This window comes from Fusarium solani (assembly GCF_023522795.1).
Source record: "Fusarium solani strain SB1 chromosome Unknown bctg00000002, whole genome shotgun sequence".
NCBI classification, from domain to species: domain Eukaryota; kingdom Fungi; phylum Ascomycota; class Sordariomycetes; order Hypocreales; family Nectriaceae; genus Fusarium; species Fusarium solani.
Window position 1 is genome coordinate 808,522 of NW_027072155.1, and position 26,534 is coordinate 835,055.

The 26,534-nt window shown below is 51.2% G+C and overlaps 10 protein-coding genes across 10 annotated transcripts; 5 read left to right on the top strand and 5 right to left on the bottom strand.

Moving 5' to 3' along the window:
- Positions 1-79: 79 nt before the first annotated feature.
- On the top strand, positions 80-1,958 carry MRS44_004227 (uncharacterized protein; the record flags this gene model as incomplete). Its single annotated transcript, XM_046267858.2, has 2 exons — positions 80-1,060; positions 1,134-1,958. 2 exons carry the CDS (start codon positions 80-82, stop codon positions 1,956-1,958), a joined length of 1,806 nt encoding a protein of 601 aa, XP_046125691.2.
- A 75-nt stretch (positions 1,959-2,033) lies between these two features.
- MRS44_004228 (uncharacterized protein) lies at positions 2,034-3,061 on the bottom strand (the record flags this gene model as incomplete). Its single annotated transcript, XM_046282743.2, has 4 exons — positions 2,034-2,274; positions 2,332-2,368; positions 2,430-2,935; positions 3,012-3,061. 4 exons carry the CDS (start codon positions 3,059-3,061, stop codon positions 2,034-2,036), a joined length of 834 nt encoding a protein of 277 aa, XP_046125692.2.
- Positions 3,062-3,807: 746 nt separating this feature from the next.
- Positions 3,808-5,398, top strand: MRS44_004229 (uncharacterized protein; the record flags this gene model as incomplete). The annotated part of the gene is made up of 4 exons (XM_046279052.2): positions 3,808-4,209; positions 4,266-4,738; positions 4,815-5,226; positions 5,285-5,398. The coding sequence occupies 4 exons, from the start codon at positions 3,808-3,810 to the stop codon at positions 5,396-5,398; spliced, it is 1,401 nt and encodes a 466-aa protein (XP_046125693.2).
- A 1,566-nt stretch (positions 5,399-6,964) lies between these two features.
- Positions 6,965-8,710, top strand: MRS44_004230 (uncharacterized protein; the record flags this gene model as incomplete). Its single annotated transcript, XM_046282744.2, has 5 exons — positions 6,965-7,451; positions 7,517-7,776; positions 7,843-7,895; positions 7,949-8,623; positions 8,680-8,710. 5 exons carry the CDS (start codon positions 6,965-6,967, stop codon positions 8,708-8,710), a joined length of 1,506 nt encoding a protein of 501 aa, XP_046125694.2.
- A 533-nt stretch (positions 8,711-9,243) lies between these two features.
- Positions 9,244-10,960, bottom strand: MRS44_004231 (uncharacterized protein; the record flags this gene model as incomplete). Its single annotated transcript, XM_065622114.1, has 4 exons — positions 9,244-9,390; positions 9,446-10,343; positions 10,406-10,796; positions 10,888-10,960. 4 exons carry the CDS (start codon positions 10,958-10,960, stop codon positions 9,244-9,246), a joined length of 1,509 nt encoding a protein of 502 aa, XP_065478186.1.
- A 1,845-nt stretch (positions 10,961-12,805) lies between these two features.
- MRS44_004232 (uncharacterized protein) lies at positions 12,806-14,074 on the top strand (the record flags this gene model as incomplete). The annotated part of the gene is made up of 3 exons (XM_065622115.1): positions 12,806-12,828; positions 12,881-13,546; positions 13,738-14,074. 3 exons carry the CDS (start codon positions 12,806-12,808, stop codon positions 14,072-14,074), a joined length of 1,026 nt encoding a protein of 341 aa, XP_065478187.1.
- A 165-nt stretch (positions 14,075-14,239) lies between these two features.
- On the bottom strand, positions 14,240-18,703 carry MRS44_004233 (uncharacterized protein; the record flags this gene model as incomplete). Its single annotated transcript, XM_065622116.1, has 4 exons — positions 14,240-14,957; positions 15,010-16,181; positions 16,769-17,818; positions 17,873-18,703. 4 exons carry the CDS (start codon positions 18,701-18,703, stop codon positions 14,240-14,242), a joined length of 3,771 nt encoding a protein of 1,256 aa, XP_065478188.1.
- A 1,518-nt stretch (positions 18,704-20,221) lies between these two features.
- Positions 20,222-21,817, top strand: MRS44_004234 (uncharacterized protein; the record flags this gene model as incomplete). The annotated part of the gene is made up of 3 exons (XM_065622117.1): positions 20,222-20,663; positions 20,738-20,775; positions 20,828-21,817. 3 exons carry the CDS (start codon positions 20,222-20,224, stop codon positions 21,815-21,817), a joined length of 1,470 nt encoding a protein of 489 aa, XP_065478189.1.
- A 976-nt stretch (positions 21,818-22,793) lies between these two features.
- Positions 22,794-23,420, bottom strand: MRS44_004235 (uncharacterized protein; the record flags this gene model as incomplete). The annotated part of the gene is made up of 1 exon (XM_065622118.1): positions 22,794-23,420. The coding sequence occupies one exon, from the start codon at positions 23,418-23,420 to the stop codon at positions 22,794-22,796; it is 627 nt and encodes a 208-aa protein (XP_065478190.1).
- Positions 23,421-23,643: 223 nt separating this feature from the next.
- Positions 23,644-25,942, bottom strand: MRS44_004236 (uncharacterized protein; the record flags this gene model as incomplete). The annotated part of the gene is made up of 4 exons (XM_065622119.1): positions 23,644-23,991; positions 24,040-24,079; positions 24,143-25,820; positions 25,867-25,942. 4 exons carry the CDS (start codon positions 25,940-25,942, stop codon positions 23,644-23,646), a joined length of 2,142 nt encoding a protein of 713 aa, XP_065478191.1.
- Positions 25,943-26,534: the final 592 nt, after the last annotated feature.

Genomic DNA, 26,534 nt, shown 5'->3' on the forward strand with positions numbered 1-26,534 from the left:
CCTTTTCCTGCCTCCAGGGTCACGTCCCTTATCATTTGCTCACCCGTCCCCAGTCTGGAATTCATCCACTGCTGCATCAATGCATCCAATGCCTAAACAGGCGATCCCGGCCAGCACGACGCGGCCTCGTCTTCGTCGGCGAAAGCCAATCCTCAGGGTCAAGACGGGATGTTTCACTTGTCGAAACCGCAAGAAAAAGTGCGACGAAACGCGGCCAGTCTGTGCCGGATGTCTTCGCAACAAGGTACCCTGCCGATGGCCCGATTCTCATCCCCATTCCCCGTCAAGTACGGCACGCGGCAATGGGGAGAAGGCACTTGACTTGAGACCTTCGGCTCCGAGCCCAGACGGCGATGGACGACGAACCCCTGAGACTTTGACTAACCCAGGGGACTTGGATTTCGATGTGGGAATCGGAGAGACGTTGGAGGAGTGTGTAACGGTTGACATTGGTCCATCGTCAAGTGTTTTGGAGCACGAAACTTCGCCGCCGGAGTCCTCTCCTGTCGCCACCCCAGAGGCACCCGCCGCATCTGAACAATTCGACCAAGTCCTCAATTGCCTTCAGGATGCAACGCAAGAGACAGTGCCGATTGACGCAGATGGAGTATTCGAGGACGTTGGAGATGCCGTCAGCGATGCACTCATTAGGCTATCCCGGGGCCATTTTGACCAGGACCCTTTGAACCTCGGACACGCCTCTGTTCCCTTGGCTCCATCCATCATGCCAGGCCTAGACGCTCAGTCGTTCGAGCTCATGAGCCATTACCTAGCTCGCACAGCCATAAGCATGGGTAACGGGTCAACGACGGCAAACCCATTCGTCGTGCAGCTCATACCGCTGTCCTTTGCCAGTCCCGTCGTCCTCGAGCTTATGCTATCCCAGAGCGCTTCTCATCGCGCGGTCTTGGACGGGGCGGGCTGGGCAGATGCGGTAGCCCAGAACTACTACACCAAATCCATTCGTCTGTTTCGCAATGCCGTCGCCGATTATCTGGCTGGCACCGAGGCGAGTCCGCTGTGGGTGACAATTGGTGCACTCATCATGTGTTTCACTGAGGTAGGCATACCTGTCGCATTCTGAGGGAGCGACAGCCCTATCTCAAATGTCAGCCAACTAACCTTGGTCACAGACAGCGAAAGGTGATACCAATGGCGTCATCTTTGACCACCTCCAAGCAGTCGGTCCTCTTGTCAAGGACTTGGTCTCGAGGCATCGACATCTGCTTCCGGATGGGTTACGCGCCTTTGTCACAGAGTACTACGTCTACACGGCAATCATCAGCATGATATCCATGGACCCGTCAGCGAGCACGGGGCATCTCCTCGCCCCGGAGCTGGAGTATGAAGCACACTCTCTGGTCGAGAGTGGCTATGTTGGGCAGCTATGCGGCTCGTGGCTCTCGTTGCTCCTACTTATCCCTCGCATCTTTGACTTTGGCCGTCGAAGAGTTGCGGTGCGCGCCCAGCCTCCCTTCCCGACAGCAGACGACTTTCTCAATTTTTCCAACCTACAGGCAGAGATCACCTCGTTCACGCCGTCGCCACTGGTAGAGTCCGAAGTCGCTACTTGCGGCTACATCTTCCAACAGGCAGTGCATTTGTACCTTCTCACGGCCTTTGGGGTCGGTGATGCAGGGCAGGTCACTCAGCAGTTAAGCCTGGAAAACGCGTTAGTGAAGGCTTTTCTCTACCTCGAGCAGCTCCCAGCATCAGCGCGCATCAATACCAGCATGTGCTGGGCCTTGGCAGTTATTGGATCTTGTACAGCGGACGACGAGCGGCGAGACGTGCTTCGGCAACGTCTGAATACCATGTTTGTTACGATTGGTCTGGGAAACATTTCTTCAACGCTGTCACTTCTGGAACACATCTGGGCACGGCCACGAGAGGAACAGAGTCCATGGATCATCTGCCGGATTATGTACGAACACGATATGTGGATCTCATTTGCCTGAATGATGCCCAAGATCGGGCCTTTCACTCTCATTTAACCTTTCTTCTCATACTACAACTGCCCTGTCTATCGAGTTCTAGTGCCCTTGGTTCTTTGGTGGTTGAGTGGCAGGGCCCTCGGGTGTCACATATGCCTTGGTCAATCCACCATCCACGACAAGGTCATGGGCGTTGACGAAGCTGCTCTCATCGCTAGCAAGGAAGAGTGCTGCTTGGGCTTGCTCGATGGCCTCACCAAATCGGCCGGTGGGGAAGTGGACTTCACGGCGGAATCGCTTTGCCTTGTCGTCACCAAGGAAATCTTGGAGCATGGGGGTGCTGTCAAATGTTAGTGACTAGAGCACCGCATGAGTCTTGGATGGCATGGGGACTTACTTGAGGGGTGCTGGGCAGAGAGAGTTGAAGCGGAAGCCTGCAAGAGAAAAATGGTTAGTTCAATGTCTTTTGCACCTCTCGAGGCAGGATAGACCTACCTTCGCGCGCATGAACTACAGCCATCTCGCGGGTATAGGCAAGAACGGCGCCCTTGCTAGCTGTATACGCAACCTGGGGCGTAGCAGCGCCAACGATAGCAACCATACTGGCTGTGTTGATGATGCTGCCCTTGGTCTTGCCATGCTTCCGCAGCGATCGCACAGCGTGCTTGGAGCCGTACCAAACACCCTTGACATTGATGTTGAAAGTCAAGTCCCAGATAGCATCGGGACACTCCTCCGAGTCTCCATCTTTAGGGTGCATGATGCCGGCGTTATTGAACATGACATCGACGCCGCCCCAGGAGTCAAGGTGTGCCACCGCTGCCTCGACTTGGTCTTCGTTGGACACGTCGACGACCTTTGTCTCGACTTTGCCGGTGTGGTTGGGGACGACGCTCTTGACCTTGGAGAGAGCCTTGGAGAGGGCCGCATCGTTAACGTCTGTCATGAGGACAGATGCGCCCTGTTGGAGGAAGAGGATTGTGGATTCGAGACCGACGCCGCTGTTGATAGCATGCTATTAGCACTCGTTCGTAGTTTGATATTGGGATATGGGTAGGGTCAAATCAATAAACGTACCCAGCTGCGCCGGTGATGATGGCGTTCTTTCCTTCAAGTCGTCCGACCATTGTGATGTGCAAAGGGGGATTTCAGGGCGATGGTGTGTTGCTAACGAGCACAGACAGTGTTGATGATACGAAAGCAGCACAAGACAAACATGATGTTCTTTATACATTCAGTCGCCATCTTGTAATACGCAGACGCCGAACCCGCAGCAGCACCCTTTGGAACACTGGACGCGCCGGTATCGTATCGGACGCGGGTCAACGAGTCTCGAGTCCATTGATACCTTGATCTGGCCTTGGATTTGCTATTGACCCCGCCATCGGGAGCGCGGTCTTGATCGTGATTGGACAGAGGAGGGAACAATAGCAGCAGGAAACATCTCAGCCGCCTGAGATGCATCTCAACACTCGTCCACCTACGTAATAAGGGTCCGTGAGATGAGGGAAGAAGAGCTGAGTGCGGGGTATTGGGATGCTTTCGAGTAATTGGCAATGCAGTGGCGCGTGGTGTTTGTTGATGACCGCAAGACAGTATCACGGCGCGGGCCAATCATGTTCTATTCCGCTGGCCCTATTGGCATGCTTCATGGCACAGTGGAAAGCAACTGCGTGCTCATCCAGTTCTGCCATCCTTCGATAACTCAAGCATGATGATAAGCTGGCCGATGCTCGGACGGCTTTATTGGACGTTCATTGGTATAGCTTCATCATCATCTGCGGCATAAGTAACATCAAATAATCCAACATTTGCTCCCTGTTTTCTCTCAGCCCTCCTTCAACCCCGTATTCCTACATCTCTATCAGTAACAATGGCCTCCACCATCAAGACCATCTCCCCCTCGACAAACAAGGTCGTCTGTGAAAGGCCAGAGACCTCCCTCGCCGAAGCACGCGACATCTCCCGACGATCCGAGGCAGCCTTCCAGTCCTTCCGCAAGCTTCCCTTTGCGCAGCGCCGAGCCATCGTCGAAAGGGGCCTCGCTGGCATCCAGGACCGCAAGATTGAGCTTGGCCGTGAGCTCGCAGAGCAGATGGGACGGCCCATTGCCGCGAGTCACAAGGAGATTGAGACGATGCAGAAGCGCGCCGATTATCTTCTTGATACGGCTGAGGAGGCGCTGGCCAGCTTGCCGGGACGACCTGAGAAGGGGTTCCGGAGAGAGATCAAGAAGATTCCCGTCGGCCCTACGCTTATTGTCTTTGCCTGGAACGTGAGTAATTCTCCTTCGCAGCATTCTTGCGCCTGCTAACGTTTTACCCGCGGCAGTTCCCGTATCTCATCATCGTCAACGCCCTCATTCCAGCGCTTCTGGCCGGTAACTCGGTCATTCTGAAGCCCTCGCCTCAGACACCGCTCATCGGCGAGCACCTCGTCGACATATTCAACAAAGCCGGTCTGCCCAAGGATGTTCTCCAGGTCATCCAGTCCGGCGATCCTCAAGCCCTCAAGGAGCTGGTCAAGCTTCCCGAGCTCGGCCTCATCAGCTTCACCGGATCCACGGTCGGTGGCCTAGCCATCCGTGAGGCTGTGAGCGGACGCACCATTCCCGTCAACCTAGAGCTTGGTGGCAACGATCCAGCCTATGTCCGACCGGATGCCGATTTGAAATACGTTGCAGCTCAATTGGTCGATGGCGCTGTCTTCAACTCCGGCCAGAGCTGCTGTGCTGTTGAGCGTATCTACGTGCATCGAGATGTGCACGATGCCTTTGTTCATGAGCTTCAGGAAGAGCTGAAGACGTATGTATACGCTACCAATACTGATGTTTTCATCATGATACATAATTGAACCGATTGACTAACCCCGTTTATGCAGATACAAGCTCGGCGACCCCCTCGAGAAGGACACCATGGTCGGTCCCGTCATTTCTCGCGCTGCCCAGAAGAACATCAAGGCGCAAATCCAAGACGCTCTGGACAAGGGCGCTGTAGATGCGACTCCCAAGAATGACACCTTCACCAGTACACCCTCCTCAGGCAACTATGTCGCCCCCATACTCTTGACCAACGTCACACATGATATGGAGGTGATGCGTGAGGAGACATTCGGTCCCGTTATCCCCGTCGCCAAAGTCAAGAACGACGAGGAAGCTGTGCGTCTGATGAATGACAGCGACTACGGTTTGACCGCGAGTGTCTGGACCAAGGATATTGCTCGCGGAGAGGATCTGATTGAGCAACTCGAAGCTGGTACTGTGTTTGTCAATCGATGCGATTACCCGAACCCTGTGAGTATTTGCTGCATTTACTCGACAAGAAAGATTTGACTGACAAAAGGTGCCATAGGATCTTGCTTGGACAGGATGGAAGAAGTCGGGTTTGGGCTGCACATTGGGACCTCGTGGCTTTGACGCCTTCGTTAAGCTAAAGAGCTACCACGTAAAGGAGGCCCAGGCCTAAGTAGAATAGCAATGTTGGTTAGAGATGTAAAATCTGACTACATCCACTTGCAAAAGCTCTGTATTTCATTGAGAAATGATGTACTTGTTGCATTTGAGACGCGTGAGCACTTGTTGATCTTGGATCCCTGTTGGGGATCTACGGCGTTTTACAACATTGGGTTTTGATACTGTCATGCGTTTACTATTGTGTTCTTCGATGTTATGACCGCTGGAGACGTCATTGATTGTAACAAAAGTTGCAGATCGTTGTCACATAACTTACCACATACACTCTACTAAGCGCTTGTTGGTGATGCCGGCCATGAAGAATATTTCTCATTATCGTAGCATCAGAGTCTAGGTGTGTTTGGGCCGTACATATTTCACTCAAAATGTATAGGCCTTGCGCCTCGCAGGCTGCAGTAAAGCCCACGATACCGGACGGATACCTGCGGTGGGCATTCGCCTTGGTCACCATATAAATAAGAGAGTTCTCGGTGGTATTGTTTAACGAAGCCCCTGTGGTTGGGGGTATCGGTTGAGAACATCAACTTTGGCCAGCCCTTTGGCGTATGATGTAGTTAGTCTTGGGCTCGGTTACTGAACAAGGGTGAACGGAATGCTCTCTACAATCCAGCGATGAGTACTCCAGCAGTCACATACTGCTAGCACTCAGGGGTAAACAATCGCCAACATCAAGGCCCATCAGATCTTCCATGGCGATCATTTTGCTCTTGATGACCTAGAATTTGGATGCCATGGCAGCGATGGTTGCCGTATCCTTAGCAAGGCCCTTCTTCGGAAATCGTTCAAAGAGGTCGCCATACGCGCCTTGTTTCTCAATGGAGGAGGGACTCGATCGGAGCATCACATTACCAAACCGAAATTGCGGGGGACCCCCATGGTGATGGATTGCTCGGAGTAGGGGAAAACAATGGGGGGCGCGGGATCGCGGCGGCAATGTCGAGTATTGTTGGATGCCTTGCGTGAATCGCGGCTCAAGTTGTCGATCTCGGCGATACGCGATGCGCGGTCATGCAAAGACTCTCAGTTATCCAAGCGCGGAGAAGCTGGAACGGCTGGAGTCACATCTTTGGTAGGATATACAATGTTTTCGAATAATGGTGGAGATAATTGTTGAAGTGTTGCTGCCAAGTGTTGCTAGCCTAGCCCGCGTTCGATAGCCTCAACCTTGAACACCCACCCGGCGGAAATGGTTCTGATTGGTCCTCATCGAGACGCTTCAGGTACCCCCTTCGAGAGCGGTCGATCGGCCGATGACATGGTTAACCGCGATGAACCAACGCCGTGTAGAATCTTATCGACCCGAGGCAATGCCCTTTCTAGACCATGAACCAGGCCCATTGCCGGGGCCGCCCCCATGGCGCGTCGGGGAACAAGGTCCGCGCCAACCTATTCGTCGAGTTGTTTGCATAAGATGACCGTGTCTTATCTACCCTGATATCGACACTGGATCATCAGCCATCAGCCCCCTACAGATTGTCTCTCACACTGGCGATACAGTTCCCAAGTTTATCCTTACCCTGTTACTACCATCTTGTTCAATCAAGCCCGCATCGCAATAATGACCAGCTCAAGCAACGCGTCGCATGAAGCGCCAACAAACAAGACATTGGCCAACGGCGTCAATGGCACCAACGGCACAGAATCACCACTCGATCGCATCACAAGATTATTAGCCGACGACAACAAAGTCAAGGTGGCAGGCATTGATTGCGATGGCCTGCTCCGTGGCAAGATCATCCACAAGGCCAAGTTCTTGTCCAGCCTTAAGTCTGGTTTTGGCATGAGCTCGGCCATCTTCGGCTGGGATATGCACGATGTGTTGTACACTGAAGAGACGAGCTTGACGAGCGCTGAGAGCGGCTACCAAGATTTTACCGCCATGATTGACTTGGAGTCGTTTCGAAGGCTGCCCTTTGAGGACAACATAGCCTTCTTTCTTCTTCACTTTTATATCCAGGACAAGCCCGTCTTTGCCGATGGCCGTGGCCTGATCAGGTCACTGACGAATGACTTGGCTGCCAAAGGCTACGAGGCACTCGCCGGAGGTATGTCAACAATCCCAAGATTCAGATATGTAACGTGTACGAATGCTGACGACTCATCTTGCCAGTGGAACTCGAGTTTATGAACTTTCAGACGCCTTCCGAAGATGGCTATGGCGATCCCAATGGCCGACCGAATCTTGCAGCATTCCTTACCACAAACGCGCCCAAGGCTCTTCGTCCTGTAACAGCAGGGGCTTTCGGCTACAGCGCGACGAGGCCTATCATGGCCAAAGAGTACTTCCACGATATTTTTGACAAGAGCTTGGAGATTGACTGCCCTATTGAGGGATGGCATACCGAGAGCGGACCTTGCGTTTACGAAGCGGTACGGAAGAATATTTGCACTTAAAGTGTACGAGAGGTCACATTACTGACTACGTCGGGATTATAGGCCCTCGCTGTTTCACCCGTCTCACGTATGGCCGACAATGTCGCACTCTTCAAGTATGTCTTGCCTGATGACCTTTCCCAACGCTCTCAACTGACAGATGGGACAGACTTGTTTGCAAATCGATCGGCGTCGAACACAATATTACTCCATGCTTCATGGCCAAGCCTATCCAGGGTCTCCCCGGTAACTCTGGCCATATTCACGTATCCCTCACAAGCAAGGGTCAGAACGCATTTGTTCGAGAGACACCTGATGCCGATGCGCCATGGTCTGACATGGCATATCTCTCTGATACCGGCCGTCATTTTCTCGCAGGAATCATCGAGGCAATGCCCGACATCATGCCATTACTTGCTCCCAATGTCAACTCGTTTAAGCGTTTGATCGAGAATTACTGGGCACCCGTCTCTGTTAGCTGGGGTTATGAGGACCGTCTCGCATCCATTCGTCTAGTCGCACCTCCAAGCTGCAAACCCTCGGCGACACGCTTCGAGATTCGTGTGCCAGGCGCGGATATTCACCCTCATTATGCTCTCAACGCCATCTTCCGTGCGGGATTGCGAGGCATTGAGAAGAAGAGCCAAATCACCATCCCACCCGAGTCGGCACGGCCCAAGGATAGTCCCGCTGAGCGGTTACCCAATACCCTCGCGGCTGCCGTCGAGCGTTTTAGTGCCAAGGGCTCTGTAGCACGCCAGATCTTTGGCGACGAGTTTGTTGACTTCTTCACGGTCTCACGAAGACATGAGTTGAGACAGTGGAGGGAAGCCGTGACTGATTGGTAAGTGGTGCCTCTAATGACATTCGCTGCTTTGTCCTGATCAAGATTGCCTATAGGGAGTTTTCTCGTTACATCGAGACCACGTAGGGAAGGTTCTGGAGCGGTATAATGATTGAGCAGGGTCCATAGTAAACAGGACGGGCACTTTTCGAGTTTCTAAGTGTATCAATCACGTAACAAATAAAGATATGGCATTGTATTGGCCCTTGTCACCTTTTTGAGTAACGTCCAACTCAGTCATAGTGTTTTGATATAGTTAGAGCCCAGACCTTGATGGGATACCTGAGCCAGAAGACCGTCCGAATCAGCCTACTGTTGTTTGCTTGCGACACAACCTCAGTCTAGATGAGCATTTCCAACGTTCCCCATCTCCAAGATGTTGTCAAGTGAGGACTGGAACGTTAAAGTCAAACAATGCCGAGCTTCTGGGTTTGATGCGACATCTCCTAATGCTATTTTGCTGCCACTAATCGCAAGAAGAGTTCTGAGGGTATGATCTGCTTCGTCAGAGGACATTTCTAGAAGCGATGTTATGCATAGGCGCAAAGAATCAATTAACCTATCAATGTAGAGCTCCAACTATAGTTACAACGTTTAAACCTCGATAGGTTCACACTTGATCAATGAACATTGACGATGGGATGATAATCAACGCGAGCCCTGGCATACCACCACGCCATAAGAACAGCAAAGGTGATGGCGTAAACGACACAGACGTAATTCATGTTATCGCCTTGGACCGGATACTGAGGTGGGAAAGCGTACATCTGCAGATAATGTTAGGGTCCGAGAACCAGATCGAGGACAAGATCGTCAACTTACCACGATGCAGAACACGAGCCAGAGCAGGAGGACAAAGTTACAGACCATGCCGAACTTCCCCATCCAGAAAGGGCCGTGATTCAACTTGGAACGTCCTTTGACAAGGAGACAAACCACTGGAATGCTGTAAGATGCGTATAGAAGAACGACGCATGCCGTGACCATGCTATTGAAGGCAGTGTAGGAAGCCAGGTACAAGCAGCCGAGGATGCTGACGATGGTGCAGCTTACCACGTGCGCCCAGATTGGCGTACGAAGACGCGGCTGTACCTGGCTCAGATACTTGGAGCCAGGCAGGCCATTATCTCGAGCAAAAGACCAGCAGAGGCGAGCCTGCCAGGTATGAGAAGCGATGAGGCAACCACAGCCGGTAAGTACGATCAACGAGCATAGTACGATAGCTCCAGCTTTGTTACTCAGTGCCTGATCGAAAAGTTCAAGGATGGGCACCCCGGTTGGCGTACTGCTGACAGCGTCAAAGTCCTTGATGCTAAACATCATGGCGATGCCAAAGAGCCAAGCCGTCACGAAACCGACTCCCACCGTGCCAAGAATAGCAATGGGAATGGTTCTCTCCGGGTTAAGAACCTCCTCAGCCATGTGTGTGGCACAGTCGAGACCGTTGAACGCCCAGTTGCAGTTGATGAGGCCGACGATGTATGCAATGCCGTCGCTTGGCCACCCAGTGTTGTTGACAAACTGGGAAAAGACAAACTTGGCCGATTGATGCGTGTCGGCCTTGCAGGGGACGGTGAGAATGATGACGAGGAACGAAATGATGGAAGTCCACAAGGTGAAAAACGTAACGCCTGGCAGTGCTGTGCTGGAGATGTTGAACAAGGCACAGACGAGGTTTACAGCCTGGTAAGCGACAAAGTTCATCCACGGTTTGATGACTCTGTGATGTATTAGAGCCAGGTCCATTTCAACACAATCTTGCCAAGTCCGGGGTGTACTTACAAGGTTGGGTGCGCCATCTGGATGCAACCCATGATCAAGCCTCCAACCCCTAGGGCAATACTAGCACACGTAAAGAGGGAGCCAGCCCAGGCAATCCACCCAGTCAGGTAAGACAGGAACCGACTGTAGCGTCTGCTAGCAAGCTGACTTGTCCAAAAGTATTGTCCGCCGGCATCCGGCATAGCCGAGGCCAACTCGGACAGCGACACGGCGATGGCGGCGCACACGATTGTGATGAGGATGATGCCGTAAACGAGCTGGACGGGTCCGCCAGAGTTGATGCCCGTGACAAGGGCCGTGGAGATGCCGAACCATGAGTTGGCGAGCGAGAAGCTGATGCCGAGGACGGAAAAGACGGAGAAGTTCTTGCGCAGCTCTTGGGTGTGGCCAACTGGAGTGCGCCCAATTCAAGTCAGCACAGATTTTCTTGAATGTGATTTTTTCGCACGTCGAGGGACAACTCCTACCTGTCACCGACTTACTACGGCCGAGAGCAGCATCTTCCTCGAGAGGGTAGTCCTTTTTCGAAGGGGTGTCTGTACCACCCAACGCCATGATGAATAATGTGCTGTGTGAACGAGTTTCCTGGAAGTGACTGGTACAGAGGTGGGCAAGTAGGGAAAGTGGCAAAGATAATTCACGAGACGGCGCATCGCAGACTAGTGTCAATATATATAAGCAAGAGGATACGATCTCTATCAGTGTATCGGGCCAAGGCATCCATCGCTATCCCGGCTCTCCCGTGCCCGCCACCCTGCCGAGATAGCACCTTCCGGAGCCACCGCGTCTTACCTTGTGCTACATCAAGTTTATCTTGGATATCTGATTGTGGTATCGTGTCGACCGAGTGAGCACAGAGATGAGCCACTGCCCATGGGGAAGCGGAGCCAGGCTTGGGCTCGCACGAATCCGGGGATCGCGCAAACGTGTTCCATTGGTCGCGGATCATGAACTCAACGAACGGAGGCAATCAGTAGCCTCGACAGAAATAGGGGAAGGGAAATGGTGGTTGTGGCCAGCCAATCTGATACAGTTCCGCGGTGGATCCACCATCGTCATCTGGACGAACTAGACAGGGAGAGTCATGAAAACATTGATAACTAGTCATGAGAGAGCGAGTTAATGCTGGCTACCACCTATCTTAAGCTCAGAGGTTAGATACCGTGGGTCAACTGACACATGCGCCCTGAAGCATTTGACCCTCTTGTAGGCTATCGAGACCTTGACGTCTCGAACCATCACAGAGTTTTGGTTCACATACGCGTATGGCTCGAGTGGGTCAGAACAAGCACGTGACAAGGCATGGAGGTGGTCGACACTCCCAGGCCTGCCACCCAGGGGCATTTATTTGATTATGGAGAGTTTTGATCAACAGTGAGGGCTAGTTAAACTATCTGACTGGATCGCTTGGTCGATTTGCCTGGGTATTCCTCGATGGCTTTCGTAGCTTATCAAATATTCCCTGATAGTTAGGTCCGATCTCAAACATGCAAACTACCCTATAGCTCAAGAGTGAAAATGAGGATGGAAGCCACTTGTATCCTGAATGGATGACCGAGGTAGAAAAGCGGCCGTAAGATAAGATCTCGACAGTTGATATTGTTCGATGCTGCAAGTCTTCTGTCCGCTGATTGCACGCTTCGTGTGTTTTCAAGTGTTGATTAGAAAGACGTGTCATGAGAGCCCAAGTGACATTATCAGCAAGTCTAAAGGGAAGAAAACATACCTGTATGGATTCCCACTCCCTCGACTCATCCAACGTGTAACCATCTTGCTTGCCCATTAGAACCATATCTGACTTTTCTTCCAAAGACCTTCAACAGGTCTCAGCAGTTGTGACGGTCTAAAACTACTCGGTAGCTACCGAGGGCTATGGTGCACATCCAGACGGTAGTAGGGCTCTCGTGATCCGGTGTAGTTGGCAGACCCTTACAAACATTCAAGCCCTCGGCCAGCCGTCGATGCATTTTTGGGTTTGATTGAAACACGGGGAAGGAGTCATATCGAGGCTGAGCCTCTCATGTGTGCATCCCAAACCCCTCCCTATATGCGGATTGCCAGCGTCTCGTGGCTCAACTAATGGCCGTTGAGGATTTAAACTCTCAACTTGCATCTACATCTCAACTCAATCTCAGAAAGACCCCTGTAGAATCCCGACGAGCTGGTGTTGTTTACATCTTGAACAGATGCCGCCTGGCAGAGAACAGAGTTCACAATGAGAGAACTGAGCCATAAAAAGACCTGGGGATCATTCCTTCTCTCTTCAATTCACTTCTCTCCCACATCAAAACTTTCCATTGTCTCAGCAGCTTCACTCAATTGATTCTCTCCAAGATATCACAACGCTCTACCAACACAATCACTGCATCTTTCTACTACAACCTACTTACACACTACGCGATGGATTCATCCAACATTCACAGGTAAGACAATTTGATCTTGAACCATAACCTCATCCCTGCTAACATCTCTCAGCATCATGGCCTCGCCAAAGGCTCAATTCCTCATTGGACCCAACAAGGACGAGTTCAGCATCCCCAGCGAATTGGTTGCGGTCCAGTCTTCCTCTCTTGCAAACATCATCAGACAGCAAAAGGGTCGATTCGACGGCAGACCAATCCTCTGGAAGCATGTCGACGTCGACACCTTCATTTACTTCTCCGCGTTTGCATTCACTGGAGACTACGATGGTGTTGAGCCTCGTCTCAGGCAGATCCCAGCCATGGTTTCCCAGCCTCGTCTTCAGTGCAAGACGATGAAGATTCGCCTGACAAACCACAGGAGAACTCCAATGGGCGTGTATAACAGCTTCTGCTGGGAAAGGTTCAAGGAGCGATATTCCGGACACGAGTTCAGCCCAGATAACGCTGTCGACAGTCGAACTCACACGTGCGCAGATGTCTTTCTGTGCCACGCTCGCGTCTTCATTTTCGCCGACCGATACAAGATAGCCAAGCTGCGAGACCTCGCCATTCGCAAACTTTGGATCGCGATGGTCAACATCACCTTTACAGGCAATGCGATCCCCGACATCACCCAGCTCGTAAAGTACGTCTACAACCACACCACCAGCGAGAATCCCGCTGGCAAAGAGATCCGTGCTCTGGTTAGGCGTTACTGCATCATCAGACTGGAGAGAATGTGTGATCACGCCGAGTTTCGGGATTTTGCTAAAAATTCAGAGCTGCTTAAGGCGATCAACTGAGTTGAGCACGACGTTCTTCGGTCCCTCTCCCTAGCTACATTCACGGGCTTCATGTCTGCCTAACGGCTCAGCCGTTGGTTTCTACGGGAACAGAAACGAGTGTGTGACCATTATCGGCGTTTTGTAGCATTGAGTTTTGTTTGTGGGTACTGTTGAGAACTCAATCTCGTTCTGGTGCTGGCATGATCCTTACACCCAACACCATGATGCCTATGGCAGCGCTAAACTTCCTCAGTCCTGATGGAAAGCGCTTCACACTTGGCGCCCGAGCGAACGGCTATGGCAGAGGCGAAGGCATCGGCGTCGTCGTTCTCAAGCGTCTTCAGGATGCTCTGAGGGACGATCCTCTGGCTCAGTTAACCCATCAAGGGCCGGGCTTCAACTATAACAAAGAACACATTGGCTCTGAGGGACAACGACACCATTCCACACCATTAAAGTACGACATCAATAGAAACTGCTAAGTGTAGGGTTATTAGCACATATGGTCCTACCGCCTTCTTGGATCTCTGGGCGTTTTGACCAAGCGTTACAAGTCCAAAAGCGGCATTTCCTACATACACTATGAAACCACCTTCCCTCTCCATACCCATACAGCGAATGAGATAAGGGAAAGGCCAGCTAAATCATCATTGGACCCTAATCTCTCTTTCCAGGACTTGAAAATCAAGATGGTGTGCTTCAAGCACAGCAACTCCAACCCTCTCATATACTTCGCTACCAGAGCCATCAGCATTGGAGATACAATTGACCAAAATGACCCAATGTCTCTGACAGTCTCCCGTAGAGCTTTGACTGCCGCTACCCAACACAACACACTCCATAGGCTGTGTCAAGACTCGGGCTGGCTCGTCAAGGAAGATGGACTCGTCGGGAGGGTTGTTGATGACGCTCCGAACTGGTGCCTTCAGTGCAAGAGTTTTATCTTCGTAATGGCTCGACTCATTTGGGGTTCGAGAAAAGGGAGACTTAATGTTGCTGAACCACGAAACCTTTCCACCAGGAGCAGACACGTAGTCAATGGCCCCGTCATAGGCCATCCATGACCAAGAAGGAGCAGGCTCGCCACGCGTGTTTGTAATACGGTGCAATGTCTCTCCACCACGCTTCCAGAGCAAGGACCGATGAAAGTAGCGGTCCAATACTCCGTACCCTCCAGTGGTGTTGAAAGTGTTGAGAAGCCTATTCTCGAGACCTCTGATGGCGATTGGCCGATCAAAGGCGAACGAGAGTGCCAACTTGGAGTAGCGAACATAGAGATCCTGGAAGAACTCAATCTTCAACCCCTTGACGTACTTCTCGGCCGAGTGGGGAAAGTTGGCATCACCAAGGAATGAGGCTTTGCGACTGCGATCTCGGGTCAGGAATGGGACAGAGCGACTGTGCTTCGAGTGCATACTTGTTCATCTTGGTCATTGTCTCGCATCGGACGCCGCCACCACATTCCCAGTAGGACTGATTCTCCACAAAATAGATCGTCCGTCGTGATAAAGCTCTCTCCTGCATGACCCAACCTCTCTGGTTGAGCTCACTCTGATCGACATGGGTGCCGAAGTTGTCGATATTCTCGCACGCGTAGTATGTCGTGTCGCCGAATCCCATTGGGATGCATCGTCTCTCAGGTCGCGCCTTGAGAAATCCGTCATTTGTCCCAGAGGCGCAGCTTGCAGCAAGAGTGCAGTATGCTGAGCTAAAGACCTGCTCCATGAGCTTGGATTCGATGTGCCAGTCTTCAGCGTTATCCTGGACGATGCAGGCAGAGTCGATCCATAGGTACTCTAGTCCGAGCCCCTGGGTCACAGAAACGGCATCACGAAAGGTCTTCGGGAGATTCGATGTTTCGAAGCCATCCTTCAGCCCCTGGATGTTGGCAGATGTGGTGCAAAATCGTCCGTTCTGGTCAGGTGAACCCCAGCGATGAGACAAGGCCACGTATTTGACGGGCTGGTTCAGTCCGCCATCTTTCTCCACCAGTCTCACTACACCAGAGTCCAGACGGCTGATGTGAAGAAGCCGTGATGGTATGAAATCGCGTTGCTTGGGCACGCAGTGATGGGTGCTGTCGCAACTGCGAATCCACTCACTCAACACTCTAAGGTGAGCCTCGCTCCCAGCCTCTGGGAGCGAGGAGAAACCAGTTTGAACGTTCTTCAATGGCTTGACTCTGGACCCTACTCGAAGTAAGCCCTCAACGAACCCATGTAGAAAACGAGGGTCAAAACACGAACCTGGTACAGTGCAGAGATTAAGGACAGGTTGTCCTTGACCATCATCAACTGTGAGGTACGACCCCGCGCGAGCAAAATGGACCGGATCTCTCAGAGAGAATGGCTGGTCTCTAATACAGTAAGACAGAAGCTTGCAGAGTTGACAGTGCTCTTTCTGGGCTTTGGCATCAAGACCGCTTCGAGAATCCGTGAAGTGGCACTCAGTGGACCAAAGAGAGAGACTGCTACACCGGCGACAAAGTGCAGGCCGGTCCACCTGCAGAATAACAGGAGCCAAGACCAAAGAATCAAGAAAGGAAACGTCGAAAGCATCGTCGGGGGTGTAAATCCAGTTGTCGGTGAGCTAAGGACACTTAGCCAAGCCGGACGGATGACAGACATGCTGTTGGTTTGAGATCAGTGGGTCACTCACAGGCTAAAGGAGTCGATGTGTCAGTTTCATCCTGATTTTGGTAATCAACTGACAGGATGACTGAAGCTTCTTGGAACTTAGGCCCACACATACGGTCTATGAAAGAGGTCAGACCAAAGTTCCAGTAGCAGAGGGGCTCTCGGGCTCAGAAGGAGCTCACAAACTAGGTACGGAAGAAACGAATGAGCACACATTATTTTCGAACGTAAATCAAAGTAGATTAATCAACGCACTGTCTAATTGGCAGCATGATCCGTTAGCTTGCCCTGTTGTCATCATTTCGGCCTGATTAGCGCAAGATTGCTCACATACTGTAAACCATAGATTTAGCATCGAGTTAACACCAAACAACTCAATGGGGAAAATCGACTTACTTCCTTTCCGATTAAAGATCCCAGGTTAGCTACCAGCAACTTGCGAAGTGTATTGCTGTTGAACACGCACGTTCTTCACAAGGCAACTTTCTGTTAGCATATGGCCATGTTCGCTCGTTGAAGTTTGAACATTAGGGATCTTACCCGAGTACGGTAGCGCCCTGGTGCGAGCAGCCCACCTTGGGTTATCGACGCGAAATGAGACGGTCCTTGGCGCTCCGGTGCGTCGATCGACGGCCTCTCCCCGATAGCGTTGATTTTACCTGTTTCCAAGTCCGTGAGAATGCCTTCCAACCCCTCTCTCATCCCTCTAGCGTAGGCGCGAGGTTTCGATTGCTCGAATGGTTCGATCAAAACGGGTGAATCGATGGGGTCCTGGACGTTAACAACCAAGAGCTTGTCGGTGATGAGATTAAGAAGTCGTTCAAGAGCAGTCCCGCTGGCACATCGCCAGTCCTTGCGGATGGATTTCATCCATCCCTGAACGGTCGGTTCGATTCCAACCGAGATGACCCTTTCACCTTCGTCCCTCTTCACCTTGTAAAAGGCGATAATAAGGGTTTCAGTGCATTGAATAAGCTCTTCTCCGCCGTAGAGAATCCATATCACAAACTCGAGGAGAATGCAGCCCATGCTCCAAATATCGAAACGTCTGGAAAGTGGTGCGTCGGGATAGACATCCATCTCTGGGGCTGAGTACCTTTTAGTTGAGACCTTGGTATTTGTGGCCTGTCGGAACCGTGTCCGTTCTGCGTGGTCCTTGGCTAATCCAACGTCAGTAATAACCATTCTTACCCCAGGAGTTGAACTGCCGTCGCTGGTGTCTTGAGAAAAGCATAGAATGTTTTCGGGTTTCAGATCTCCGTGACGACAGGTCTTTTGATCGTGCAACCGCTCGATGGCATCGGCTAGCCCTTTGAGCTGCTTGAACATCCAGATGACATAGGGCTTCTCCAGGCTGGGGCCTAGGCCCTTGGTCCAGAACTCCCAGAGATTACCATGTTCTGCCCAGGGGAACATGAAGTGATGCTTGTCGTCGTATGTATAGTAGGCTATTGCTTTGACCATGTGGTCGGTTTCGAGCTCTCTCATCATCTCAAGCACCTTGGCTTCTCGGTCGGCTGGGTCTTGCTCCAAGCTGAGAAGCGTTTTGACGGCGACGCGTGGGTTTCCAGACCTATCCTTTGCAGGATTCTTATTTCTCATCAGAAAAAGTTTTATCTTAGGGCATCGATTTCAATCACATACCTGACTCGCTAAAAGCTCGATATGGTCGACGTGAATGCTCCTCTCCTCGACAGTGCTGTAGTTTGAAGCCCCGAGACTTCTTCCTTTGTCAGCCGTGGTGAATGGCAGGTGACAGCACTTGACAAAGTCATATCTGAACTTGTCTTTGGTGAATGTCGGCGACGTGAACCACCACTGCTTGTCACAAAAGTCTGAGATGCTATCACTCTCCCACCCATCCCCCTTGAGCATCTGCTCAACACACCCCGACTCGACGGGGAGGTTTTCCTGCCCAAAGTCATTCTTGTAGAATGTGAGGATACTTTCTGGTTGTCTCATGGCGATGAGGATGGCAAAGATCTTGGAAGCCTTGTTCAGAATGAAGTCGACTAGGTTTGGTGGTGGTGGACCCTTCTGGCATTTCTTCAGAGTGGCTTTGACTTCGTTACGTTGCAGCAGTCCTTCCCAGCCGGACTCGGGAAAGAAACGATGAATGTGATCTTTTTCGTGCACCATGTTTCCCCAAATCCTCTCTTTGAGAGATGCGATCATTTTCTCTTCCGTGGCCATCATGAATGACACAAACTGCGCTGAGAGACGGATGCGTGATGATATGCGTGTCAAGTAACTGGGCTGAGATGTCGATTCAGGTGAAACAGGAGAAATAGACTCTTCAAAATGTTGAACTTCGTTCTTCCCTGAGACACTTCTGCCATATGTCTCTTGTGTTGTAAAGGACTCGGCAATGGTGGAGGGTCTCTTCTCCCCGAGCCGATGTGAAAGCAACAGCAGAGCCTCAACATGCGCGCCATGGCCAAATGATAAGCGGTACAGGTGGCATTGACACCTCATCTTGCAGGGAGGCAACACGCATTCTTATTGCAACGCCCAATCCAAATCTTCAATGGGTGTACCGACCTGCAGTCTTCTCAGGATGACTGCATGCTCAAGAAGATCAGCAGAGGTTACATCCAGCAATCCGCAAAAAAGGCAAAGATGACGATGTAACTATCATCGAATAAACTATATAAAATCTAGTAAAATCACAAACTTATCCTAAGAAGCGTAATGATATACACCCTGTTTCTTTTTTTTTTTTTTTTTTTTTTTACAAATTTTTATTATCCCCCCTTGATCATCATTGAGGAAAACAGGCTATGGTGTCTGTCATAGTGTCTCGTTTCTTATGTATGATGTCGGGCATGGCCGGTCAAAGCATGAGGTGTGTCGGATGTCCATTTTGGGATTTGTTCTTGGCACTTGCTAGTAAACAGGGCGAAAGCTGCCACCCCGAAGGCCGCCATGGAGGGTGCGCTTGGGTTGGCATTTGCTCGTCTCCTGCGAGTTTTTGGGTTGAATCACATTGGAGGGTGTGGCAAAGTCCAATGAGTGGGCAGGACGACGAATTCAGCCGATACAACCAACGTCACCGTCAACTCTGGTGGCTTGCATATCGCAACTCTCGTGACAGATATGGTCTGATTCCATCCACTCACACCCTGATAAGAAACAGCTCAGCTCCAAAGTGCAGCCTCGGGGTCTCGCTTACAGCTTCCACTCTGCTCTTGTCCCCGTTCAGCCTAGAAAGTTATCAAGTCGTCCTTTCTGCCTGTCTTAGTCGGTAGCTTGATGACATAGACTACAACATCCCCAATCTATCTTGGCATGTTGGACTGATGATTTACGGATGGGCACTCATCAAGCCGCACCCGTTTGAGACATGACGCACAGCAATCAGTGGACTTAGCCAGCGACCCGGTTCCTGGATTCTAGTCTACTGTAGGTACACATAAGTTTTCGCAGAGCGCCCCACGAGTTCGGCATATTTGTATCCACTAGCACAATGACCAGGTGCCTGCCAGGAATTACAAGATCTAGATCAGTGGATCGTTCAGCCTTGAGATTTTACCTCGATGGGTTCGACACGTCTACTGAGCATCCCCATTCAGAAGCTGACATTGAAAAAGCGGCCCAATTCCAAGCCATTGGGGGGCCTCAAATCTGGAAAGGCCGCATCTGGGGAGGCCTGGTTCGCGCATATCTGCAAATATGCCTCACCGGCCAAGACTTGGCACAGCTGCCTGTCATCACACCACCATCTTGAGTTGAAAGTAAGGCTGCCTTCCTGTCATTTGAGGCCCCCCAGACCTCCGGGGGACAGTATTTGCCGTGGATGAAACTGTGCTTGCGTGTTAATCTTCCACTGCCATCATACACAAACACTTCAATATCATTCCACTCGCATGCAGCTCGGCAGAGTCTGGCCTCATCACAACTCGAAGCCAATCCTGTTCATTGCTATTGATTTCTGAGCAGTTCAATTTCCTCCACACACACCTACAATTGTCTTTATCCAATCAAATCACGAATATGCCAGTCTCGACACAAACCCATCCATCCTTGTTCCAGGATCTCAAGGACGCAACGCGCAAGTGCATCGTCACGGACAATTACTACATCCCCGAGCAGACGCTCCTAGAGATCGTAACGCTGCCCAGAGTCAAGTCTGACCTTCGGTCGACCTGGAGCTGGCTGCGCTTGCTGTTCTTCAACCGCGGCGTCGAGTCCAAACTCCTACAGGCCAGAAAACTGATTGCTGTGCTCGCTATCATTGGCCAACTCAATGAGAGGTCCCTTAAGGCTCTCATTGCGAATGCCCTCACGGATGATGACCTCCCCCTCGCCAAAAACCCTGCTTTGCAAACCCGCCACAGAAAACCTGTCATGTTTCCAGGCTGGGAAGAAGCTGTGATAAATTTATTCCAAGAAAAGCAGTGGATAGTCCTGGCCTCCATCTTGAACCTCAAAGACGGTTATTCCATTGATATCAAGATGGATGATAAATGCGCCCTCGAGTTGTCCAACTGTGAGAACAGGGGAAAACAGAATTCAGCCGGGTATTCTCTGCTGAGATTCTCTCACGGGTAAGTATTCATATCATTGAGTTACTTGACGCTCCCTAACATCAAATCCAAGGAGGAGGGAGTGAAGCCACGTCGCATTGCGGTCAAACATTTCCCTGACGAACATTTTCCTCAGGCCCCCAAATCTCAGAGCGACGAGACTTACCAACAAGAGAAAGGAAATCTGGACAAGATCAAGCACATCGAAAATAACCACCTCATCAAACATCTGGCTACTTGTGAGGGAATTCATTGCATCATCTTCCCATGGGCTGAACACGGAGATCTCAACCAATTCTGGAAAAGCAAACATGACCGAGAACTGCCCATTTTCGTTTGGTCCATCACACAGTTGGCTGGGCTCGCATCCGGCTTGAGAGACCTCCACGCCGTGAACTGCCGTCACGGAGACCTCAAGCCATCCAACATACTCCATTTCGAGAATGATGGGGGTATCCTCAAGATCGCCGACCTGGGGGTATCCAGAGTGCACAAAAAGGCAACAGATCAACGCCAGAAGGAGACGGTCACGACTGCGTCGACCCGAGCTTATGAAGGTCCAGAAGCTAGTGGTCCGATCAATGCACCGAGGTCGCGCAAGTACGACTGCTGGTCGTTGGGGTGCGTCATCTTGGAATTCGTGATCTGGCTACTCTACGATCTGCGCGCACTTGACGGTTTCCACTCGTCACGGGATTCACTGTGGAATAGCTTCTATCGTTCCAAGAATTCCGATCCCGCCTCTAAAAGCCGAAGAACGGAGTGGTGGGAGAAGATGGAAAGACATCCGAAGGTCGACGAGGTCATCAAGCTGCTTCGTGGGGATGCGCGGGTTACAGGTACTGCGTTGGAAGAACTCATCAATCTCGTTGATTCGAAGTTACTCTTGATCAACCCACAAAGTCGCCTCGAAGCTTCCAAGATTTCCAAAGTGCTTCACGAGCTCGTCGAACGATGCAATGCAGGACAGACGCCATGGGTCAACGACGTTGATGCCCCTTCAGAAGTTCCAGCAATCTTCAGACAAGAAGCGCCAAAGGCACCAGTCACTACTTCTCAGTAGAGGCCTCTGAGGGTCATGTCAAGATTTTGTTTTACACGTTGTATTTAGCCAAGAATGATACCCCGAAACCCAAACACTTGAGTCTGAAACACAGGCCTGCAGAGCCTCCAAGGCCAATGTATTCCTAGAATACATCATCTATCTTTTTTTCGTAGAACGCAAATATTACTAGCTCTTCATTTTAGAAACTTGATGTCCTCCTAACTTCCTTAAGGCCAGGGGTACCCGACAATGCCATGTGAACTCACTGGATATCACGGAAGATATGAGAGACAAAGCTGGGGTTTGTACCGCGATAGATCTATCTTTCGGTGTGATTTCCAACCTGGTACCGGAACCCTCCACAAGGGGATCTCCTTGGTAATGTCCGGCAAAGGACCAAGGGCCTCGATTGGGAAAAACCAGAATCCTATGGCTGGCCGAAGCGGCAGCTCGAGCTCTTGAAAACTACCCCCAATCAACTCTTCGTCCCCTTCCTCCTCTTGCTCCTCTTCCTCTTTTTTTCTTCCCCCTCCTCTTTCTCGCGGATCTCTCGCACTGTTTCTCTCCATGTCTAGTCTTTCCTTTGAACCCAACTGATAGCGGCGTCTCTGTTGGTTATTTCCGGGTTGAGTTCATATCCCTTTGGCCTCCATCTCCGTCCTCTCCATCCTTCGTCGACGGCAAACTGAGTTTCTATGGTGTAGAGACGGCAAAGGCGTCCCCGAAGGCCACCAGAAAGCGGTAGTCAACCTCGTGATCGTGCTTGACATTGCACCTTGTCATCAGCCTAAACCAGCTATGAACCAACCTGCGCGGTTCGGGGCAATCCAGATACACGTTTTTGAGGGAGGTTTTGATATGCAATCTTGGATCATACGGCAGACGATCAAACTTTGTAATAGCTGGCATAATGGGGCGAGAACAATAAACCTCGGCTTTGTCCATGTAGTTGGTAGTCCTTGGTTCCCCTACCGTCCCCTGTTAGCTTGGCAGTTTATATAGACGTAAGTGATGACTCACCCAGGAACATGCGTTCAACTCCACCGAGGTATAGGAACACGACGCGCTTAAGTCGAGGCATGATTTTTTGGAGAAGAGAAAGATCACTGCTTGATCCGGGGCTGAAGTGCCTCGAGCTCAAAGCGAGCTTAACGAGGCCAACATGCCGTGTATCATGAACCCAAAGGTCCTGCGCAAAGTTGGAAAAGGCTTTGCATCGGATTTCCAAAGTATCCAGCTCGGGATTGAAGTAAAAGACGCCATTCGTATCCTCCTTGCCCTTCCAGCGATATACACAGGGCAGCTGAACCCTGTAGAAGCAAGATGCGACCGCTCGAGATTCGGAATTGACACGGGCAAGCTTGCTTATCGGCTGAAACTCAGTCATGATTTCGTAAGTTCTCCCAGTGCGGTTGGAGATCTCAGAATCAGAGTCATCATCGGCTGGAAGCTCGAGAGGATCAGCCTCGACGTGCAGTAGACGCTCATGTTTGAGTTCAAGCTCCCATATCGTCCATCGGAGCTCAAGAGGTAGCCGTCCGAAATGCCGAAAGGTGCCGGTCGCCTTGGACCCAGCCGGAGGGTTGAAGATGCCCTGGTTGCTGCTCACGACAAGAGGCATGCCGGTATAGATGATGTCTTATGAAGGAGTGCGCGGATTTGGATGGATGGAGAGGTCGTTTTATAGCCAGCGAGATCTATCTGGAGAGGAGACGTCGCTAATGCCAAAGAGAAGACGTCGTCAAGATTAAGTTAGCCACATCGTCAAAACTAAGTTCAAGTTATCGCCAGTGTCAAAAGACGTCGGTTCATTAAAAATTAAACTTCAAGCCAATGTGCTATTCTTATCCCGGGTCGTATGGGGAACTGTCCCTCGTGATGTAGATTTCCCCAACCAGCACAAGACACCCCACGGTCATGGAGATCGCGATGATGGGAAAGTTAACACGCGCAAACTCATGGTTCTGGACATGTATGTGCTTCCGAGCGAGGATGTCCCGCCAGAGAAGGCCAGCCAACGATGCGCTAAAGGCTGTGCTGAAAGCTCCGTAGTTGACGCCGAGAGCCATGCTATAAACGGTGGCCCAGAAGGTTCTGTCACTAATGGCGGTCCCATTTCGTTCATGGATCTTCTGCCATGCCTGGATGATGCGGGATAGGAGAATGGTGGTGCCGATGTTGGTCCCCGAAAACTATTTGCGTCAGTCAACGCTCGAATGAATCTTCTACCAGAAGCTTACATTGCATAGGATCACAGATATGAATCCCATTCCTCCAATGCTACCAACCGTGCCAGTCTTATTTGACCAGTGGTACCAACCTACTGAAAAAAGTTCTACCCACCCAGTACTGACCAAGGCTTGAACGAGAACAAACATGGCGAAGGCAAAGGGAACCAGGGCAAACGGTAGGTGTGACATGACTGCCATGACAGTAGGGAATGTTTCTTGAAGCCACTCGTGCGCGGTAGACGAGTATGACAACAAGTTAGGCCGTTCCTCTTCTTGTTGTGAACCGATCTGCCAGGATTCATCGTGGACCATCTTCATGGGACCCGGCAGTTGTGACAAGGGCTCAGATCCGGGATTGCTTGATCCACCGGATGAGGGATTCTTAGCATGACGCTTAGCCGCTGGTATCGGTGACTGGGGGGATCCCGATATCGTGACAGGACTATTGTCACCAGTTCCAGATAGAAGCACCTTAGGAGCCGGGCATGGCGCATCCGGAGTATTCTCAGCCGATAGGTCCACAAGAGTAATGCCCTCAGCTGTCTCCGTGCCCCTTGAGGGATGACTGCTTGCCGTGGCATCGTTGATCGTGGACTGTCTACTGGCTGCGGCTGCTTCTTCGGTTCTTCTCTCTTGCCGTGCACGCTCAATCATCCCCCGATAATTGGCTGCTGTCCGGCGCGTCTCTTCTCGATGATACCACCCGAAAGCAAGGTCCCAGCACAACATGACAAACGCTGCGGGCAAGGTGACCCAAAAGACATGATGCTGGTTGTTCTTGGCACTTGCGGCGTTGATCGCGAGGAGGGTGATGAGGGTGGCGGCCATGATGACGGCGCCAAACGTTGCACCCTTTTTGTCCAAGAATGGATTCATGATCTCTTCGAGAGGAACACCCGGCTGGCCACCCTCCCCCGTGTTGCCCCGCTCTTCTGCTTGACGACGCACGTATGGAATGTTCGGGTTAACAGGGTCTCCGGTTCCAACCCCGTTCGGCAGTGTGTGCATCTCGATTGAAGATGGGATAAGGGACTCGTCCGCAAAGACAACGTAGAGAAGGAATGGAAACAAAACAATGCCCGTGACGATGACTGGGACGATCATGTTGGCAGTGTATTCGATAAACTTGATCTTGAAGGCTCCGGCAAGGACCAGGTTGGTCGGATTCGAAGAGACAAGAATGGCGGACGCGATATTGGCGACGGCGAACTGTGTATGAATCCATGCTCTAGGATTTTCGATGTTCTTGGAGGCACGCGTCATGTAGGCGAGAAACGCCGTCCCCGACAAGATGATGGGATCGTTGCCGACAAAACTGCCTAGAACGAAGAAGAAGGTGTAGAGATAGAAGAAGAGCTTGTGGCCAATCTTGCCGCCCCATTGTAGCACCTTGAAAGCGAGCCATCGAATGAGACCGGAGGCATCAATAGAAATAGCTATGTAAGCCAGAGTGATGAAGAAGATCATGATATCAAGAGGCTCGATGTTGTCGGCGCCAATGGTACCATCGTGGACTTCCTGACGACCTATCGCTGAAATGGCCAGTAGGAAAAGGTCGGCGATCAATGGAGCAGTGATGAAATTAAGAGGGAACTTGAAGCGCACAAAATGCTTTGAAAGCCTCTCCTTGTTGGCGCCGTTGGATTCATATATATCATGGGCATCCTCGCGGATCTCATAGCGAAGCCGTGAGGGAATTATCCGCAGCCTGACGAGTGACCCAAGAAACAACCTGACGACAGGCCTCGGCACGTAGAGAGGAACGTGGAACGGAAATAGCACGATTATATCTACAGGCGTCAGTAAGCAGTCCCCAGTCTGTGAGGGCATACTCACTGGCGATAACAAAGGCGATCAGGGTCACGATAGCTCGCCATTGCCCGATGGCACTTGTATCAACCAGGCCAGACATTGTTTCACTTTGAGGGGAATAGTTATGCGTCCATTTCCTGAGGGTGGCGTCTTTCTTTATCACGACAAATTCTGCGATCTGCAAGCCCCGCACCGGGTACGACCCCACTCCTCTCTTTACCTAAGGGTGAGCTAATTCTCACCACACTCTCATACTTAAGGTACCTAAGAGATATCTATGGTTTGCGAGGGTGTTGTATTAGGGGTCGCATTCGTATAAGGGCTTGCAATACCCTTATTCATCTCGTTTATATTGGATAGTATTGATCGCTTCACCTCTATTAGAAGAAACGCTAAGCTTTCATTGTACCTGACTCGAGACAAATCAGGCTCGGCTCGTAGCAATAAATCAACTGCCTCGCTTAAGTATGGTACATCTGCTGATGCCTAACTACATGCACGTCTACCCTATCAAAGCACTCAAATTGCACGTAGTGGTGTCCCAGCCAAAGCAGGCTGTCCTTTGGCACATAACGAGTGCCACAAGTGATAGCCTGATAGGTACCTCTACTTAAGAGGGAAGTAGAGAGTGCTCCTTATTGCTTCGTCAAGTAGGTAACCTACACAACGACCGCTTGTGTTCCCCCAGACTT